This window comes from Oryzias melastigma, linkage group LG13, assembly GCF_002922805.2.
Source record: "Oryzias melastigma strain HK-1 linkage group LG13, ASM292280v2, whole genome shotgun sequence".
In the NCBI taxonomy this organism is placed as follows: domain Eukaryota; kingdom Metazoa; phylum Chordata; class Actinopteri; order Beloniformes; family Adrianichthyidae; genus Oryzias; species Oryzias melastigma.
The window spans coordinates 33,141,988-33,162,445 of NC_050524.1; the positions used below are offsets into that span (position 1 = coordinate 33,141,988).

General features: G+C 37.3%; 1 protein-coding gene across 1 annotated transcript; it reads right to left on the reverse strand.

The window, feature by feature from the left end:
• Positions 1–7: 7 nt before the first annotated feature.
• pipox (pipecolic acid oxidase) lies at positions 8–16,444 on the reverse strand. Its single transcript, XM_024265333.2, has 8 exons — positions 16,292–16,444; positions 9,754–9,902; positions 7,883–8,096; positions 6,857–7,039; positions 5,623–5,775; positions 2,765–2,914; positions 728–803; positions 8–488 (listed from the first exon to the last, which is right to left on the reverse strand). The coding sequence occupies exons 1-8, from the start codon at positions 16,400–16,402 to the stop codon at positions 358–360; spliced, it is 1,167 nt and encodes a 388-aa protein (XP_024121101.1). The 5' UTR covers positions 16,403–16,444; the 3' UTR covers positions 8–357.
• Between the last annotated feature and the right edge of the window lie 4,014 nt (positions 16,445–20,458).

A 20,458-nucleotide genomic window follows, 5' to 3' on the forward strand; every position in this document is an offset into this window, starting at 1 on the left:
AACGACATTTTCTTAAAACAAGTTTAATTCGATCAAGATCAATGAGATTTTACAAGTAGTTTTACCACTGATAATTTTAGGTAGATTCATAAAATTTGCATTGCAAAGCAATTTTTTCAGCTTTAAGAGATTTATTGGCCTACATCTCACCCAAAATGAACCAAGAAAAGTTGTCTAACACTGAAAAAATATGAGCTGAATCAAGTTTGTTTCGGCTGGTAGATCCTAAGCTGTATTTTCTTTTTAAATTCAATTTTACTAATGATACAAAATACTTATTACTGATTTTTATTACAATCTGAATCATGCATGAGAACATGTTTTAGGTAATGCCTTTCAAGCCAAACATTTGTCAGTCTATAATAATGATTTGTTCTTTGCTTGGAAACGTCTAATTCTGAAAGGTGAAAGGTCAAAGGAGGGCACCTCTCCAAGACTAAGGTCGCAAAGAATCTGGCCAACAACGGGTCCAAACTTGAAGCCATGACCTAAAGAAAAGAAGACATCTTGGTCAGATGGAATGTCTTATAAATGTCACATGGATGCAACAGGTACTGTCTAAGCAGAAATGATAAATCACATCAATTTACCAGAAAATGTTCATTCTAAAGGTGTTGTAAGACTCTTGTTTTTGTTTCTTAAAGTAGTTATATGCTCTTTGCTTTAAGGGCTGTGGGGAGGGGTAGGTGGCTGCGTATCTAATATTTTATGCAGTTAAATTGTTTACCTGAGAATCCTGCCCCAATGACAATGTTGCGATAAGCAGGATGGTGGTCCAGCACAAAATGGTCGTCAGGGGTAACCTGCAATTACAACAAAAATATGATGTAAACATCCATATATTAAAAAAATCAACTTTTTGAACTTTAAGTGTATTCCATCCATCCATCTTCTTGTCCGCTTCTTCCCTTTCGGGGTCGCGGGGGTGCTGGAGCCTATCCCAGCTACTGATGGGTGAAGGCGGGGTTCACCCTGGACAGGTCTCCAGTCTGTCGCAGGGCCTCAATCACGCACATTCACTCTCACATTCACACCTAGGGGCAATTTAGAGTCACCAATGAACCTATGAAGCATGTTTTTGGATGGTGGGAGGAAGCCGGAGTCCCCGGTGAAAACCCACGCATGCACGGGGAGAACATGCAAACTCCACACAGAAAGGTCCCAGCCGGGAGTCGAACCGGGGCCTTCTTGCTGTGAGGCAAGAGCGCTAACCACTGCACCACCGTGCAGCCCACTTTAAGTGTATTATAATATGTAAGGGATAATACCCGACGAAGTGTGCGTTATGAGAAATTAACGCACGACGCGGAGGCCTAAACCGTCCGACGCGAAGCGGAGGACGGTTGCCTCCGTGAAGTGGTATAATAATAATTATTTACTATAAAGAACCCCAAAGCAGTATTTTGATCTGTTCACAAATTTCTGAGTTATCTTCTACCTGCGCTTTCAACAGCAGCCCCTCCCATAGCCACAAAAACGAACGGGTCCTCACAATCTGACCTCTCAGAGTGAGGACTGCTCCTTTCCTGTGCTGCTCCCAGTCTAACACCGACACCCAATTTCTCCACGGAGCTAGCGGTGATTGAAGCAACAAACTTTCATTTGATAGATGCAGAATACCGTATATCAGGAGTGTCAAACTCAATCACACAAGGGACCAAAATCTAAAACACACCTTAGGTCGTGGGACGAACAGGATAAATGTTTATTGAACACTCTAAAACTACATTTTTAAAACTTTAAAACCGTAACTTTTAAACATAATTATGAATAATAAAAAGGCAGGAATATTATTCCAGAATAAATCAACTTAAACCTTAAATAACTTTCAATATTTTACCCTCCATAAAAATATGTTTTGTCAAAATTATACAAATTAGAAATAAGCATAAGATAACATCGGGACATTAATAACAATAAAATAAAATGATCTGGGATCTGGAGGGTTGGATAGAATTACGCCCGGGCCTTGACTTGACACGTAGCGTATATCTTCCAGCTGTGTCCTGTCTTCAATAAATTCCAGCTTAAACAGATGTTTGTTACTTTAGACGCAGGGCTCCTTTAAGACCCCCCACCTCACCACCCAACAGCCTTCATAAATATAAATTTGGAGGAAGACTCTTGGTTGAGGGGCTGCACGGTGGCGCAGTGGTTAGCACTCTCGCCTCACAGCGAGAAGGCCTCGGTTCAAATCCCGGCTGGGACCTTTCTGTGTGGAGTTTGCATGTTCTCCCCGTGCATGCGTGGGTTTTCACCGGGGACTCCGGCTTCCTCCCACCGTCCAAAAACATGCTTCATAGGTGAATTGGTGACTCTAAATTGCCCCTAGGTGTGAATGTGTGTGATTGAGGCCCTGCGACAGACTGGAGACCTGTCCAGGGTGAACCCCGCCTTCGCCCATCAGTAGCCGGGTTAGGCTCCGGCACCCCCGCAACCCGAAAGGGAATAAGCGGACAAGAAGATGAATGAACGGATGACTCTTGGTTACATCTCTAAACAACTGCTTTATCTTTTTCAGAGGTCAAAGGCTGTTCTTCAGGTTCTTCATGAGGACTTTTCTCCCCAAAGAAACTCTCCAGACATGTACAGTCTGTCCATATATGACGACTTGATAGTGAGAATGTGTTACAATGACAACAAGAGCTGCACCATTTGTTAGAGGCGCCCAAAGTATTAGTTCTGCTTCAAGTTTGGACCCAGACCGCGGTCCGACCGTTAGTGAGCCCTGCTTCAAGTCATACCTTCTTTTATGACTGCTTACCGTGTACAAGCAGCTTTCCACAACTGCAGGCTCAGAGAACAGACCAGGGAAACGGCGGCTGACAAAACGCTGCAGGGTTTCTATGTCGGACCTGTCTGTTTGCTGGTCTCTTTGGTCCGGGTCAGTGTTGCTGCCTGCATGCAGACATATCTGTGTGTAGATGTAAATATCCATTAATCTAACCTAGGTTTGAAACAAATGCAACATTAAACGCACATGAACATACACTACTTTATGAAAATTTTGCTTTTTCCTACAGTGAAAATGTTATAAAAACTCAGTCTTTAAATTCATCTTTACATTATTGAGAGCTTTGAATGTCATTTTTTTCAACCTTAATTTAGCAAAGCAAAGCAAATGAAGAACATTCTCATATTTACAACAGTGGCCCTGAAAAAGGCAAGACCTTTGGAGAAAAAAGTGAAAGAAAGAAGGGGTTTAATCGAAAAACAACATTAAAATTTTAGCAGTTGGTCTAAACTTATTCTGCTAATGGGTTCATATTTATCTAATTATAAATATATTTTCATATTTAACAATATTTTAGTAATTCTAATAAAAAAAAATCACCCAGACATTAGACATTGCAGATGGAGATGTGTTCCCTTATCAACTCATTAAAAACATATTGATTTATTGACATATTGATTTTCAACAAATTCTTGGATGTTCTACTTGAAAAAAAAATTTAAATTCACACAATGTATGTTTAAGTAGATATTACAAATGACAAACATGCAATCAAAAGCAGCAATGGTTACCCAACCAGAGCAGATAAGTTTCAAACATTTTTATTTTGTTATGGTTTCTAGTTTAACATGACTAATATATACATAACTAAACAAATTAGGTCTACTACAATGTTATATATGACTAAAACACAATTAAATTTATCCAAGTTTCAATAGAGTTACTGTTTTCAATTCGGCATTCCTAGAAGTCACGTCATTCATCGCAGTAACTTGTTGTTTTACATTGCAGTTTTGGGTTAAATGACAATTAATTTAACTGCACATACACTAGAAGTACATGTCAACTCCTCAGAGGAAGGTTGTAGTCAGACTGGAATCCAGACACATCATATTCTGTGAGTGCGCCTTTCTTCACGGGCGAACTCCTCCTCCACCTGCACCCTTTAGGTTTTCTTCATACGCGGCCCGCAACAATCACTCTGTCAGTCGATGTTTCATGTCATTTGCTTCGATTTATTTGTATTTCTTTTGTTATCATAATTATTTCTGAGCGGGTCGGTTGAAAGACCGTGTTGCTCTCAGGTACAGACGTTTTTGATTACAGCACCTGTGACATTTAAAATCTTGTCCGCCAATCACGTGAGGTCATATCAGACACACCTCCATGTCATATTCTACTAAGTAAATAAATGTAGATGCCACAAAAAATAGGTTATCCATAGAAATTAAATAAACAAAACAAACGGAAATATGCCAAAATAGCTCCTATATATTCTGATATGGTAGCACTACCCACTGCACGACCACACACCTAGTTTGAACTGATGATATGAGTCAAGTTATTGATGAGTCAAGTTATTGATGAGTCAAGTTATTGTGTATTTGTTCATCTGCCAGATCAGGTCCTCTCCTTTATTTCAAATGTATTTAAATTTAGTTTCTTCATCCGGCCTGCACTATTTTTGGACCAGACATTCCTGTGGGCGGCAGCACGTGTGCATGGATCTCTCATTGTTTGTTTGTGGTTGTCATGGTAACAGGTCAACCATTGTAGTCACGGATGCCCCCCCCTCCCCCCCCACAAACTTTTTATTGGTTTTCTTCTTATTTGAACAGTAAATGATAGATGATTCTGACACTCAGTTTGTCTGAGTATTTGTTTTGCCCCTGTTCCTCTGTCTTGATCATTGATATTAGAGCAGTCAATGGTCTTCATGCAAAATGTTGACAGATTCAGACAGCCAGGGTGAGCCATTTGGAAAATTCTCTAAATCACAAACAGATTCTATGGCAAGTGAAAAAGATCATAAATTGGCAGAAAAAGAGGTGTAAAGACCGGCGCTTTGGAGATCAATAATGCCATTTTAGCCATCTAAAACACGTTATGTTATTATATTAAGACGGCCGAGGCCAAGTGTTTCTAGTTCAGGGGTCTGTAACGCCCATATGTGAGATGACAAAAGGACATTGTGGTTTTGAACACACTTGGTTTCAGGGTTTTGAACGATCATAGTGCAATTTGTAAGCTCTTCTTGGAACAACGCAATACGGCGTAAAATACATGCTACTGTTTAAAGCTTTCAAAATGATGTTATAAGTGACTCGTTATCGTTTTTATGATTGTTGTATTTTCGTTTTTAAAGTCAAGTCAAGATTTTTTTTGTAAATGTTGTAATTGCTGCTGACAAAAAATGGGTTCAAATGTGGTTCAAATTTACCTTTAATTTATTTTATGACTAAATATCATGACTAAATTTTACATTATTTAGAGATTTTATAATGACATCACTACAAATTATGTTAAAGTATGGGCAATTTTCAAGACATAAAAATTATAATGATTACATCCTTTTAATTGAGTTACTGGGTTGTTATTTGCCCAAATGTGATTTTTTAAGGGGATATTCTACTCATTTTTTTGGTTTTGTTGTCACTACTAAAAGCAAAAGGGTAGTGAGGTAAAGATTCAACCAATGCAATTTTTTTTTCTTGCTGCCCAAAGAAACTGTTTAATCACTAAAACCACTAAAACAGATCATTTTTAGAATAAAACTCGATAAAATAGGAAACATAATTATTAGATTTGATTCTCATTTTTAAACATATAGAAGGTTTCTCGGGAGGCTATTTGACAGATAGATTGGATAGTCCTTTACTCAGTCGTACCTTCACCATCCCTGGATACTCATTGGCTGGCAGACCATAGATGTGGTCACTGGACTCCTCACCTTCAGTTTGTAGAAAGCAAGGAAAGCTTTGCTTTACGTCATATGACCCTTGAACCTTCTCTCTCCAGTAGCAAACATTAATCCTGACCACCTGAAACAATAAAACCATTAGGATCAGTCACACAAATACTAGAAAATCTGCTTAGTATTTCTGATTTAATAGTTCCATGGAAAATGCAATTTCTTTCTTTTTTTATTTCCTAAAATATTCATGTTATAAATGATATATTCAGCCTTGTGGTTAACATCTGCAATAAAGAAAGCACAACCCAATGCTTCCATGTGCTGGTCCCATGAGCAAAAAAAAAAAAAAATAGAATGCATCTGACATAAAACCAAAGCCAAATCAAACACAAACAACATGAAGACTTTTTTTTTTTACCAGAGCGGCTGTGGCTCAGGTTATCATGATTGACAGCAGGCCTGCTGGCCAACGATGTGTCCATAGATATTGGACCGAGGAAAGAAAAGGACAGACATGTTTGTAGGAAAAGACAGAAAAGGAAAGCCAGGAATGTAGGTCAAAGAATAGAAACTTTGAATTAGGCAAAAAGAAGATTAAAAAGAACCAAAATAGATGTTCTGTGAATTCAGAAAACCAAATAGAACAGATGCACAACTTACAGATTTAGAACAGGGTTCAAACTGTTCTTTCATGGTTTAGACATAAAGAGAAACAAAGTTAGTGTAGAGTGTCAGATTGTTTTTTTCTCAATCTGAGAGTTGAGAATACATCATCAACTGTCACAAGGGACAGGGAAGGATGTCAGGGGTTATGCCCCCCAGGTAAGATGTGAGCATGAGGAGAGATTTTGAAGGAAGATGGACGACGAGATCCAGGGAAGAGAGTTGTGATTGATACCGATTTAAACAAACGTGTGGATTAGGGAAAACAAATAAAGTATGAATTAAAGATAAATAGACGGGAGTTGTGAGGAATGACCCCAGAGGAAGACCAGAGAGGAGGTTTATGAATGCATTGAAGAAGAATATGAAGGTGGTCGGTGTGAGTGAGGCAGATGCTGAGCACAGGATTAGATAATGATTGGAAGATTTGCTGTGGCAACCCCTAAGGAAGTAGCTGAAAAGAAAACTATTTTAATTTGTTTACTATAAACAGACAGAACTTCTATGTCAATGTTTTTTCCATATTTGTAACAAAGTTTGATTACCTCTAGTGGCAGCTGTATTCCAGTGTCCACCAGCAGTTTATTAGTCCAGGGTCCAGCTGCTATGACCAGTCTTTTGGTTCTATAAACACCATTAGAGGTTGAAACTGTGACCAGCGAGCCAGGCTTGATGTTTGTCACCTTTTCATTGTCTCTAATGACTCCACCTAACTTCTGAAACTGCCCCTAAGAAAAGAATTTAAAAAATGGTAAATGATGTATACTTTAAAGCACTTTACTACATTCTTAGAAGGCTCAAAGCGCTGCAAGTTTACGGTCCCATTCACCCATGCACACACACATTCACACACTGATGCCAACTACAACTTATAACCCACAGGAGCAATCTGGGGTTTAGTGTCTTGCCCAAGGATCCTCTACACATGGCCAAAAAATACATGCTTTTTATTTTTGTTCGAAAGGGTTTGGCTGTCCATCTCTGATCTACTGCTCAGGGTTGGCATTAGAAAGTTGGCATCTAGATTAATTGGACCTATTTTCAAAGGGATGAATTCGGTGGCAGTTTGACCTTACCTTCCCAGACCCCTGTGGATGCACCCCACATTTCATGTATCCCAGATAAAGCCTGTTGTGAACTCTGAGCTTCGAATCCAGGTAGGTGAACAAAACAGTTAAACAGAACTGTCTTGTGTTTCAAAACCCTGATTTTGCTGCCAACAGTTGCTAAAATGTATTGCATCAATGCTCGAGTGATATGGTGTGAGAGAATTCTTAAATCTTCCCATGTGCTGCTCTTAGCCTTCTATTTCTAAAGCAACTTTTTAAAATTCTGTAGTTTTATATAATAATGTAAGAACAAAAAGGACAATATCAGGACAGATTAAAAGTAAAAGGCAAATGTCCAGCTCTTGGGTTCAAAGCTATGACACTAAACCGAGTTTTTCAAAGAATCTTTACTGGATTAATTTGTTTTTTCTGGTTTGCTATTAAACCACAGCAGTATTTTTTGTCATAGCTTACAATAAAATTCTGCGACAAGAGAAGTAAAACATGTTGGAAGAGCGGTACCTGTACAGCTTTGAGTGTGCGGTCAGCATACAGTACTCCAGCAGTTAATTCCACAAATGCTGCATGACCTTTAGCCAGGCTGACATTTGGGAAATGCTGACCAAAGTTTTCCGGGGTCAGTTGTTCCATTGGAACATTGTTCTTCAGCAGCGTCTTCTTACGGATTTGGTAATTTTCATTATTCTCTGGTCCCATAACCAGGAGTCCTGTTTGCCTAAAAGAAAATCATTGGATGTAATTTTGAAATACAAAAAAAAACAGTGAAGGAAAGTTTACAATAATTTCCCAAAAAAGGTAACCAAAGAAAAAAGTACATAAACATATACTCTTAAAGGGGCCATACCATGAAAAATTTTTGAGCTTTGAAGTGTATTATGCTGTTCTATCCTCACTATAAAGAACCCCAAAGCAGTATTTTGATCTGTTCATTTCTGATTAATCCTCTAAAAATCTGCACTCTCAGTACCAGCCCCTCCTATACCCACCAAAACAAGTAGGTCCTCACGTGATGCTGTCACAGAGTGAGACCGCCCCTTTCAGGAAGAATCTGCTCCGCTAACAGACTAACACCCACAGATTCTCCACAAAGCTAGCAGCTCGAGCTAGGTGTGAGTACACCCCACCTCCCAGCTCGTGCACAGCAGACGCCGGCTGTCTGTGTTGTGAGTTTGTGCAGCTGGCCAAGAAACTCTCATTCTTTAGCGTTCACTTCATGGGGTGAAATAGGAGCTTATGGACTGATGAAGAAATCTGCACAACATGTTGAGATGAATCCTAAACATATCTGAGAATGGCACAAGCAGACGGGGTTATTGGGAAGACGAAAGGAGATCGGGAGCAGACTATTTCCTGGTGGAAAAGGGAGCGACGAATTAGGAAAACTGGTTTAAAGGAGGATTATTGATCAATGGCAGAAAGGTAAATGGATTCACATGAAAGTAAAGAGGATTTTTGATATGGAGTTTATATATGTCATCATTTCAATACATCCTGAAATGTTTATCTGGTGGTGTTGTCTGCATTTTTTTAACTAAATTTCACAACAAAATGAACCCATTAGCCATCACCATTCTGTCTGTGCCAAATTTGGGGAAGACCACCCGAACTGCACTGTATGTGGGCCTACATCAATATTAAAAAATAATACAATAAAAAAATCCCCCTAATTTTTCATGGGTGACACGCCAGCTCTAGGATGATGTCATGAAGTGGGTGGAACCCTCAGGGAGCGAAAGGCGGAGCCTCAGAGATCGAGTCGTTTTACTCCCGTGTATAAAAATAGTTCAGAAAAATAACTCATATTATTAAATAATTAGTTTTTTAGTGTTCCAAAGGTAATATATGGTTATTTATATTGATATAGTTTACTCTGAAAGAGTTAAGAAAATCATAGTATGGCCCCTTTAAGTTGATATCCCAGCAATTTTAAAACACAAAGATGCTTATAACTAATGACACAAGTGAATTTTATCGCAGTGGCTTCCACTCTTTTTGTTTCTAGTTACCAGTTTGCTCAAAATCCAACTAATTCCTAACTCACCATATCTTGCATATTCAGATTTTGCATGAAATAAATCCAAAACTGTTTGATAATCCTTTAACAGCTTCAGAGTGTTGTCCTCGTCTGTCCCCTAATGTCTTTATTCAAATGTGTGATGTAGAAAAAATGAGTAGATCTAAGTAAATGGTGTAAAAACAGACACATTTAATCATACCCTACCTGACAGAATGATTAATGGATAAGTTAGCCTTTACAGTCTGAAGCAAACATGGAGAAGCTAAAAAAACTTTTGGAAAAAAGTCTGTATAAGGAAAGGAATTGTCCCAGTTTTTGAGGAGAAAAGCCCATTCTTCTCAATATATATATTTACCTGTACAACTTGACCCCTGCCTCCTTCTCCATCTGAGTCCACAGCTTGTAGGATTCCTCCATCATCCTTACGTAGAAGTCCTCCTCGTAGGCTTTGCGGATAATACGAGTTTGGCCATGGGAGCTACCTCGGGAATGGGGAAGGACAAACTGGAAGAGAAGGATGTAGAAGTCTGGATCAGAAATAATTACCCATGTGCTCCGAGGCCAAGGTTTCTTGTTGATCCTTTGTCTCAGCAGTTTCTCCTGTTCATGAACTGATTGATAGAAAAAAAAAACTTGCTAGTTTTTTATCCCAGTATTGTAGCTTTAAAGCCAGGAAATACTACTCCAGTCAAGATCATTTTCCATGGCTTCAAAAGGATCTATACGGCTGGAGAATTAAGAATAAACAGAAGGTTTTAATGCAGACGCATAATTTTAATTTAGAGAAAATAGAAGTATATAGAGAGGTAATTTGAGTTAAATTGATATTTTTTTTTAATTTCAAATTTGTGTTTGTTGTTTTGAAAAGGATTTACAAAATTTTACTTTAAAGCTACAGAAATGATTGTGGTGACAAAGTTCTGATGCTTTGAAGTCAACAAGAATCAATAATATAGAAAACAAAATGACTTAAGTAAATTAGAAAAAGGAACTGCCCAGTGATCAAGTACCAAACATGCATTGACTTAAAGGTTATTGTTCATATTATATATGTGGTTAACAGTGGTTTGTTAAAGTTTCTTATTCAATACTTTATTTTGAAATTGTGCACTGGAAAATAAAAGTGTTTGTTATTTACATTTGCTATTTATAGCCTTTAGTATGGGGTCAATTTAGGATCAGTTAAAAGTGAATGAAAAACCAGATTTGAGATAAGAAAATTTGAAAACAAGACTTTGTAGGTTTGAATAAACTTTTTGGAAATTTCAAACAGTTCTAAGCTTGAAAGTACACATTGTAAACTAGAATGAATTATTGAAAAATTGAAAATACGATTTTAGATTTGAATAAATTAATACTTTGAACTTCAAAGAAATATTCAAAATTTGTAAAAAAAAAAAAAAAAATTGTAGATTTAAATCTTAAATAAAAAAGAAACATTTAAACCTGAAACAGTAACCAAATAAAAAAACATTTTTTATTTTCAATTTTAATTTCGTTTCTCCCTCTTCACTTGTCAGTTTTCAGTTTCAATAGACAGTTTTTCACTTAAAGACACACAGAATGGCGACATCACTGACCGTGTGTAAAGTGACTTCCGGTAAACGGTTTAGAACAGCAAAGCCGACAGCTGAACCCTGTTTAAAGCAATTTAACATAAATAATAAAGGGTAGCCTTACCAATTGTAACCAAGTGAAATTTGTACACTATTTATTTTATAAATGCCCTACCTAGTTGTATTCGTTTTCCCTTCTTAAATCGTTTACAAATCAGAGTACAAATGTCAGTAATCCTGTCTGCAGTCAGAACAGCAGCTCAGCTCCCTAACTTCCTCTGGATGATATTAAACGAGTTGTGGATTATTTCTCTCTGACAACCAGGTTAGAGTTAGACAAAGGTTACAAGTACTTCACTGAATGCTGCTTGTTTGGTTATGAAGGTAATTATGATTTTAATTTGTGCTAATGCTAATGCTAACACTAGCATTAGCTTTGGCTATGAGACATTGAGTGCAGAAGATCTTTTCTCACCAGTTAAAAGTTTCCTAAACTTCTGTTTTCATATAATCCTTTTAAACAGATCAAAAGTCAGACAATTCCAGCGTGTTTGACATTAAACTTATTCCTGTTGTAATGTTTTCTACTGCGGTCAGTGAGCTGCTGTTAGCTCGTGGTTCTAACATCACTCCTCTTTGTTTTTGCAGGATCAGACACAGGATAAAGGTTAAAAATGATCAAATTAATTGAAAACTGTTGCCAAAAATATGAAAGTGGCTATTTGCACGTATTGTTATAAAATAGGTTCACCCAGAGATGATTTTTACTTGACTGCTCTTATTTTGAAAGCTGAAAGCACGTGGCTTGATAGATGCTCTGAACATTTTCACTGAACCAAACCATTCCTGTTTTTACAATTATGCCCTAAAATATCCCATAGAACAAGTACATTTATCCTGGGAGGCCATTAAAATGTGTACCCCACGGTCAACGCAGCGATGTGCGTCTTTGCTGAAAGTATTAAATGTGAACAACATGAATTTCTATCAGCTTTTGTTCTGATCGCACTTAAAACAAATGTGAATAACATCACCCAAAATAGAAACCGTTAGAATAATATCTGCTCAAATGAAAGGTCGATATTTACAATAAAACCTAAAATATTGAAGTATTATTCAAATTTGTATTTAAATTTGTGAACGATCTAAGACAGGAAAGGAAAATACAGTTCTGCAGGACTTTCATGAAATGAATATTGTACATCACATCTTCCTTTTGAAATTGGTAAGGCTACCTCTTATTATTTACATAAAATTGTGTTAAACAGCGTTCAGCTGTCAGCTTTGTCATTCTAGATGCGAACGCAGGAAGTAACTTTTCATATTTTAGGCCCTGTCGCCATTTTGTCTGACGTCACCATGAAAAGGGTCTATCCTGGACTTTTTTTTTGTTTTGTTTTTCAAATTTACAATCTGTTTTTTTATTAACTTTAAGCTGATCCTAAGTTGCCCCATAGTTTAAATGTAGGTTTTTGTAATGCTTTGCAAAAATATTGAGGGACATTAGCAAAAAATATTGCAATTTTAGTGGGAAAGCAAGAGTGGAAGAAAAAGAGTTGTTTTTCTGTCTGTTGCAGTTCTCTAAAGTTTCCAGCAGATGATGCTAAAGTGTGTTCTAGACGGTTTAGCTGATGCCCAGTAGATGTACAGTACTGCAACTGACTACTGCATTTAAATCTCTCTGATACTGGCTCACTGTTTACTAAAATGTCACATCCAAGAGTTGCAGAGTGCATTTGCAGACAAAGTGGTCTTTACAGTATAAGATAATTATGTTAAAAGCATTTTTTCTCAATGAGAGCTAAATATGCTTGCAGATATACAGAAATTTTCAAGTTAAAGTCCAACTCCAATCGTCTTTTCAGCTAACTAAAGCATTCTCAGTGGGCTTTAGAGTTAAAGTCCCATTGTTTGCCATACTCCTGGACGTGTGAAATATGTTCTCCACACTTGACCCTGGAGGAGGGATTAGCTGCAGACACTGTAGGAACTATTTGAGGGTTTAACCCTCTAATCGAATCCCTTCATGCTGAGTGTCAAACAGGGAGGCATTGGGTCCCCTTTTTAGAGTCTTAGGTATGACTCAACCGTAGATTTGAACTTACAACCTTTCCAGTCTGAGGGCAGACACTCTATCACAATGATCCCCAACCACCGGGCCGTGGACCGATCCATGGATCAATTGGCACTGGACCATGGAGGTCTCAACAATCTTTTATTTTGAAAAAACAACCGGATTCTCTCAGCTGCAATGAGCTATATGTACGACCAACTTCCGCATTCAATACATGATCGCTCAGTCATTTCCAGGTGAGGCAGTGAGCTATTGTTTATGTAGAAATACTGTATTTGGACTTTAAAAGATGTGTTTTGGAGCTACCAAGAGTCAGTATAAATGATGTTAGGCGCATTGTTTATTTTTCTAGCAAAATACTCCAAAAATAAAAATTCAAAAAGGATTTAAATTGTATGTGTTGTCCCACATAGCAAACTTCGAAGGTAACTTGCTAAGGCTGATGTTATTTGCACATATTTACGTGAGACCAGCTCAAAAGCTGATGGGAATTCATGTTGGCGACATGTAATAGGTGCAGGCAAGATGCAGATTCCTCCATTGTTTCACATATTTTAAGTGTATCCAAACCTTAATGTATTTAATAAGTCCTGCGAGCTGTCATGTAGCTAGAGAACAGAGCGTGGCTACAGCCGTGGCCGCGATCAGGAACCATTTGATGCATTAACCGGAACCGTAATCCTAACCTTAACCTTTCCTCCGGGTCCGTGCAGCCAAGAAAAAACTTCAGAACTGACTGCAGTATTTACAAAATTACATGTGAATACAGTTGTCACTTTTCATTTGGGCTAATGCTAGCTAGCATGAAAGACACGTCTGATTATCACTGTCTTTATCTTTATGACCCGTTAGTTGTGTTTCAGTTACTCCGCAGTAGAATGTTTCTAAACTTGTGTAAATGTAATTTTCAGTGTCAGGTAGAATCAGTCTGAGACGTGATTCTCTTCCTAAACGTCTCAACACAGACGAGGTTACCGTTAGCGCTTGCTGTTACCGCTCCATGAAGAAGACAGAGACTCCTCATCATCAGCTGAGAGGAGGATCAGTGTTTGAAAGTCTCTTCAAAGTTTGTTTACACATAAAAGGTTCTGTTGAACAGTTTTTAAATGTTCTAACATGGGTATGTTTTATCTGAAGAAGTCATATGATCACGGTAGCATTTTGTGAGAACTGGGTGTTTCGTGTTTCAAGAAGGCAAACTGCCTTTTTGGATGTTATATTGTATACACATAATGACAAACTAACACACAATGTAAGAAATAATGAAAACTACACAATACCAGGGAAAGATCATAGAGATTTGCTAAGTCAATGCATATAAATAGCCCCAACCAGAAGCAAATAAGAGATCTTATTCAAAACCGGAAATACGTCACACAACTCCGTGCATAGAGTCCATTCCAATCGCTTGAGCTGTAAAGTTTAGCTAAAAGGCCAAAATGACTATGTCTGAACAATCTTTCATTCTGAAAAATCTTTTGGTTTTGAAGATGACAGGATTCTCTCTGTCACATTTCAGTAATGTTAACGTGAAAAGTAGTCCAGGGGTGTAAAATACAAAAAAGAGGTGAAGGTGGAACGTTCCTTTGCAACTGAAAAAGAGATCGCTGAAAGGATCGAAGAACAGACAGAAACGATAAAAAAAAAATCAATAGTCTACCAGATTTACCGCAGCAGATGATTCTTGCGCTCTGAGCCTGTTTGAATAACATTCATAACATTATTTGGCTGAGGAAGTTAACAGAACTTGATGTTCCATTGGTTTTATTATTAATATTAATAAAGTTGTATTGTGTTCAAGCATACTGCTACTTTAGCATTATCATAATTTGTTTTTAGCGTTCCAAAGGTAATATAAGATCATATATATGAATATAATATACTCTGAAAGACTGAAGAAAATCATGGTATGGCCCCTTTAACAGATCTATTTGTCTAGACGTGGATGCATCAGAATGGAAAGGAGCAGGCTCATCTATTGTAGTTTGTATGTAACAACTACAAGTTTTCTCAAATTGTATTTTTTAGTCTGCTCCTTATTCACCATGATTTGAATCAAGAAATCCTCAGAAATGCAGTTTTATTCCTCATTTTCATTATATGTCCTCCATCATGAGAAAAATGCTACAAGAACACGTTAAAAACACCAAAAACACTATTTCTGTTGGAGTGGGTCTTCAAGACAGCCTTTTGTCCTTGAAAACATTATGGTGGAGGACAAATTAGTTTTTAAACAAAGGTTCAAAAGCTATTCCTTTCCTATTCCCCTTATTTATTTCAACACTTGCTGTTAGATTTTCCTACAGAACTGTAATACTGCCAAACCAAGAATGCCACGCATACTTATGTGTTTGGAGGCAAGTTAATGATGAGTAAACTAGAAGTGTCTGAGGCAGATCAAACTTTTTTAAGTGTGCGGGTTTGTTTTCACCAGTCAGATTGGGTAATGTTTGTCAAAGTCTGCAACAAACCTCCCCACCAAAGCCTTATTTTAAACATGATTCTCTGTTAATAGTGTTATCTAACAATTGTATTTTATGACAATTCTTGGGGGATATGATAAAAATACTGAGCACAAACTGGAGGATTATTCAGGGGAAGCTGTAAGGACTTTCCTTAAATAAATTAGAGATAAAAAAAAATATAAAGAAGAACTATTCCAAAAAGCTAACCAAAAACATTTAAGAAAAGTGAAAGAGTTTTAAACTTCCTAGATGGACTATGTGGACCCTTTCTGGCTTTGCCCTGCCAGTGGAACACTGGTTGTGAATGATTAAATACATATTTAAACAATTTATGTCACATCACAATAATGGTTTCTATTTGTTTATCTTTTCATAGACTCTTTAGTAACATGCAAACCACATAACTATCCAACAAAAACTAATAGTTAAATATTTTTTGGCTTGTTTTTTATACAAAACAAACTGTATAACAAGTTCTTCGTTTATTGCTGTCATAACAGTGGTCAAAGAATGACACGCTGGCCCACTCATGTCCAAATCCCAGAACGTTTAATTGCAGTTTCCTGAACTGTGTTGTGCCTTGGGTTGTACCCTCGTGACAAACATTTTTATTTTTATTCAATGGAAAATGCCTCACATGAAAAGGCAGTTTAAAAAAGACATCTAAGTTGAGAAATGAGAAACAAACGTAAAATAGAATGAATGTGGGCTACAAAGATATTGAATAGATTGTGTGTGCGTGTGTGTTTGAGAGAGAGCGCGAGGGAGAGAGTAACTTAACCCTTCGGGTTGACACACCTGTTCCAGCAGAAGAGTTTTCTTCTTTCTTTTGGCCAGTTGGTATGCTGTGAAGGAGCCCTGCACGCCAGCTCCAATAACCACGCAGTCAAACTCACTGTCACTCATCATCTCTACTCGTTTCAGCAGTTGTCAATGACTGCTGCTTGCAGGTCACAGATTTTGTTGAAGCTCTGGAAGCACCGCCCCTTTTAGCCCTGATAAGGTATCAGGATTGCCCGATAAGCTTACCTTTGTTAGTTTGTTTTATTAATGACAGTAACATCTGAGAGGAATCTATGAAAATGTTCACACTGATACTGAATTTATTGTGGAACCTAATTTTAAGTTACACTTTGGTGAAGAATTATGAAATATCTAAAATATCTAGGTTTGCACAAGGCAAAGTGAACTACATGAGTTGTGTTCATTCCATAACAGGATCTACATGTTTCTTGCTTTGGTCTATGACCATTAGGTTTTTTTGTGTGTGTCTCATGCAAAAATGTCTAATACGCTGGAACCTTATTAACACAAGAAAAATATTTTCTGCAAAAAAATACATCACCAAAGTCAGATAAATGTAGAATAATACTTTTTTTTTTAATTGTTTTTACAGCCAAGGTACACATTGACTGAAAACTAGAGGTGTAATAAATAATCGTTCAGTTGATTGTAGGTTTATTTTACTATATTGTAAAAGCAACCCAGTTGCATCACGGTGAACAACACACATGTGATGCAGAAGAAACTGATCAACCATCATTCCAGTCCGATGTGTGGAAACAGCTTGAATTGATCAAAGTCATGTGACTATACAAGGTCCTAGAATGTTCTAATGATGATTATTATTCTATGGAAAAACTTTATCAGGATGAAAATGTGAATGGATTTGACATTTATTTTTGGGACAAGTGAGACTTTACCTACAGACCCATGACAATCAGAAAAATGCGACATACTGAACATTATGTCAATACCTTTGCTTGGGTGAAAATCACCCAGCACTGGAGCTCTACACTGAAAACTGGACAGTATTTTACTGCAATTTCAGCAGCGGACTTTGGACTCCTCTGTTTGGAGTGTCAAACTTAAAAAATAATTATTCCGGACAGGACTTTGACTTCATCTGCCACTTCAAATCAAAGGGGAGAGCTAAGGGGAAGGGAGAAGGGGAGTATTCGGATCGGGCCTAAACTGTGGTGTAGGAATTGGCTCTATCGTCTCAAGAGGTCCTCGGTTCAAGCCCCAGGGAACCTTTGTGTGTTTTGTATATTCTCTTTGTGCACCTGTTTATTTCATTCAAGTTGACCTAAAACTGTTCAGTGATGTAAAATGACTTGTGGGTCTCTGTCTTGTGTTGAATTGATCCAAGAACTCAATCAGGCCAAACATGGCCTTGGCTAAAAGCAGCTGGAAGAGTTGCAGTGAACTAAGAGAAAAGGGGCTATGTCATTCAAAATCACTGGAGAAGTTCTCATAAGAGAACCAGAACACATTTTTATTTGCCATATTTTTTCAGTAAATAAACTAGAAAAGGAAAATGTAGTTACTGTAAGAACATTTACTGTGTTGCTGGATGCCAGTAACTATTGTATTTCATTTTACAGTAATACAAACCGTAAAATCAAATACAATAGAGTTTTTGTATACTGTGATTCATTTTACAGTCTTATTGCTGTAAAACAAAATTCTATTCTATTTCATTTTACAGTAATACCGTTGTAAAATGCTTTATAATAATTACTGGCATCTAGCTGCCAGTAATTATTATAAAATCTACAGCAACTATTTGACAGTGTGGGGTTAAAGAAGTACAAAGAATCTGGAAAACATCACTTGTGCTGTTTAGTACCAGATATTTATCTCTGAGTCACACTGGTGGAAGTTTTGGGTAAAGTCGTCTTGAATTAGTTTTGGGTCAGAGAATCAGATCCATTCAGATTCAAAACGAAACAATTTTGACTATGAACTGTATCGGCAACAATGAATTATGTCACATATGTCAAATCACTGTTAAAATGAATCGTTTACACATCTACTGAAAACATTTTAGTGCTGACCAATAATTCAAAAGAAATAAATAAGTAAAATAAAGCATTACTTTTTTTTCCATTCAAAATGGCCCCTCTGATTTTGTGCTGACACTGCAAGTGTTACTTATGTAAGACTTTTAAGTTCCATCTGGTATCTTCCTGCATACCTGTCATTGAATAACTAAGCAGGCCAAAGTACAATCACATTAGTAAATTTTGGACTTTTACCTCTGTGATAAACTCAATTGGTGATTCATTTACAGTGTGCACAAAGAAACCCGCACCAAAACCGATTAACAAGTAGTGTTTTGTAATCCTTTGTCCGACATTCTAAAACATCCACATATACATTGGGCAAAACTTTAGAAAGATTTATTTTGTATTATGGGGTATTTTTTTGTAATTAGAGTTTTTGTTACATTTTCATGTAATAAAAAGCAAGAAAATAATATAAAGCACATTTACAGAAAAAAACAGAAAATAAATAATAAAATAAAATAAATTAAAAAAGAGAAAACGCATTGGAGGAGTCACCCAGTAAAAACATTTTAGTAAGTAGACTAAAGGAAAGTTAAAGTCCTATCACTTAACAAAAAAAGTAAATGAAAGAATTATGAAGCACTAAATTGTGTCTTGTAAACTGGAGAGAAATGCATCCTATTTCAAGTGGAAATTCTCTGTTTTATATAGCAGTTTGTTGAGAGACTTTCTAATGCAGCCAGTTTGCTGAGATGGTTGAGCTATGATGAAATTGGGGGGGGCTGAGTTGGACTTCCAGTGTGTTACAATATGTTTTCAGCCGAACATCACCCCAGTCTGTACACATATGGAAATGATTTAGATGAATCTTATAAAGATTTTGTCTGTTTAATCTGTAAATTAAGCATAAGGCAGTCAAAGGACCTATAAGACACTCAGTGAAATTATACAATATGAAACTTTTTTATAAATGTATATAATAGAAATCTTGTTTATTTTTGCATCAGTGATTCACTGGTATTTTTATTATAAAAATGACAAAATTCACAGATAGAATAAGTTCCAAGAACTTTGAGACCAGTTTTTATTAAAGTTGAACAAAAATAGATCTGATGGGTGAATTGCATCCAAGTCAGCTCTGAATTTACTGAGCTGTACTACTTTCTTTTTTTTATTGTTAGTGCCTTTTTTGAACATTTGAATGTGACTGAGACTGACTTTTTGTTAAATCTATTTTGTCCTGCCATTTTGAAAAATTGAGTTGTTTAATTTCATTTCTATGAATATTAGGAAATAAAACCTCAAAACAGTTTATTTATTTGACATGTCTTGATGTTCTTTGAGCCTACGTTCAGTACGAGTAAAATACTTAAGTTCTGTTAAAATTGGATACTTTAAAACTTTTACTCAAGTATTATTGGAATTGGTGACCTATAACTTGTAATGGGGCTGCACGGTGGCGCAGTGGTTAGCGCTCTTGCCTCACAGCGAGAAGGCCCCGGTTCGACTCCCGGCTGGGACCTTTCTGTGTGGAGTTTGCATGTTCTCCCCGTGCATGCGTGGGTTTTCACCGGGGACTCCGGCTTCCTCCCACCGTCCAAAAACATGCTTCATAGGTTCATTGGTGACTCTAAATTGCCCCTAGGTGTGAATGTGAGAGTGAATGTGTGTGTGATTGAGGCCCTGCGACAGACTGGAGACCTGTCCAGGGTGTACCCCGCCTTCGCCCATCAGCAGCCGGGATAGGCTCCGGCACCCCCGTGACCCCGAAAGGGAAGAAGCAGTCAGGAAGATGGATGGATGGCTGGATAACTTTTAATGAAGTAATTTTTTAATAAAGTATCTGTACTTTACTCAAAAAGGATTTTCAGGTACTCTTTACAACTCTGTGGCTGGGTATAAGAGTTTTTGGACTATATTGACTTGTTGCAAATACTTGCCTGTCTGGCCAATTTAGACAATTTCCAACCAACACTTTCATTTTTACCCCTGACACCCTCCGAACAGGGAGCAAGAGCTCTTCTCACCGTATGGTCTCTAGGCTCTAAACAGTCACCCATTAGTGTAGCAGCAATAGTTTAGATCTGAGCTTTAACGGCAGTTCTTCCTTTCCAACATGTACTGTAGGAGTTGATCACAGCGCATAGGCGCAGGGCCTGATTCTGGATGACTT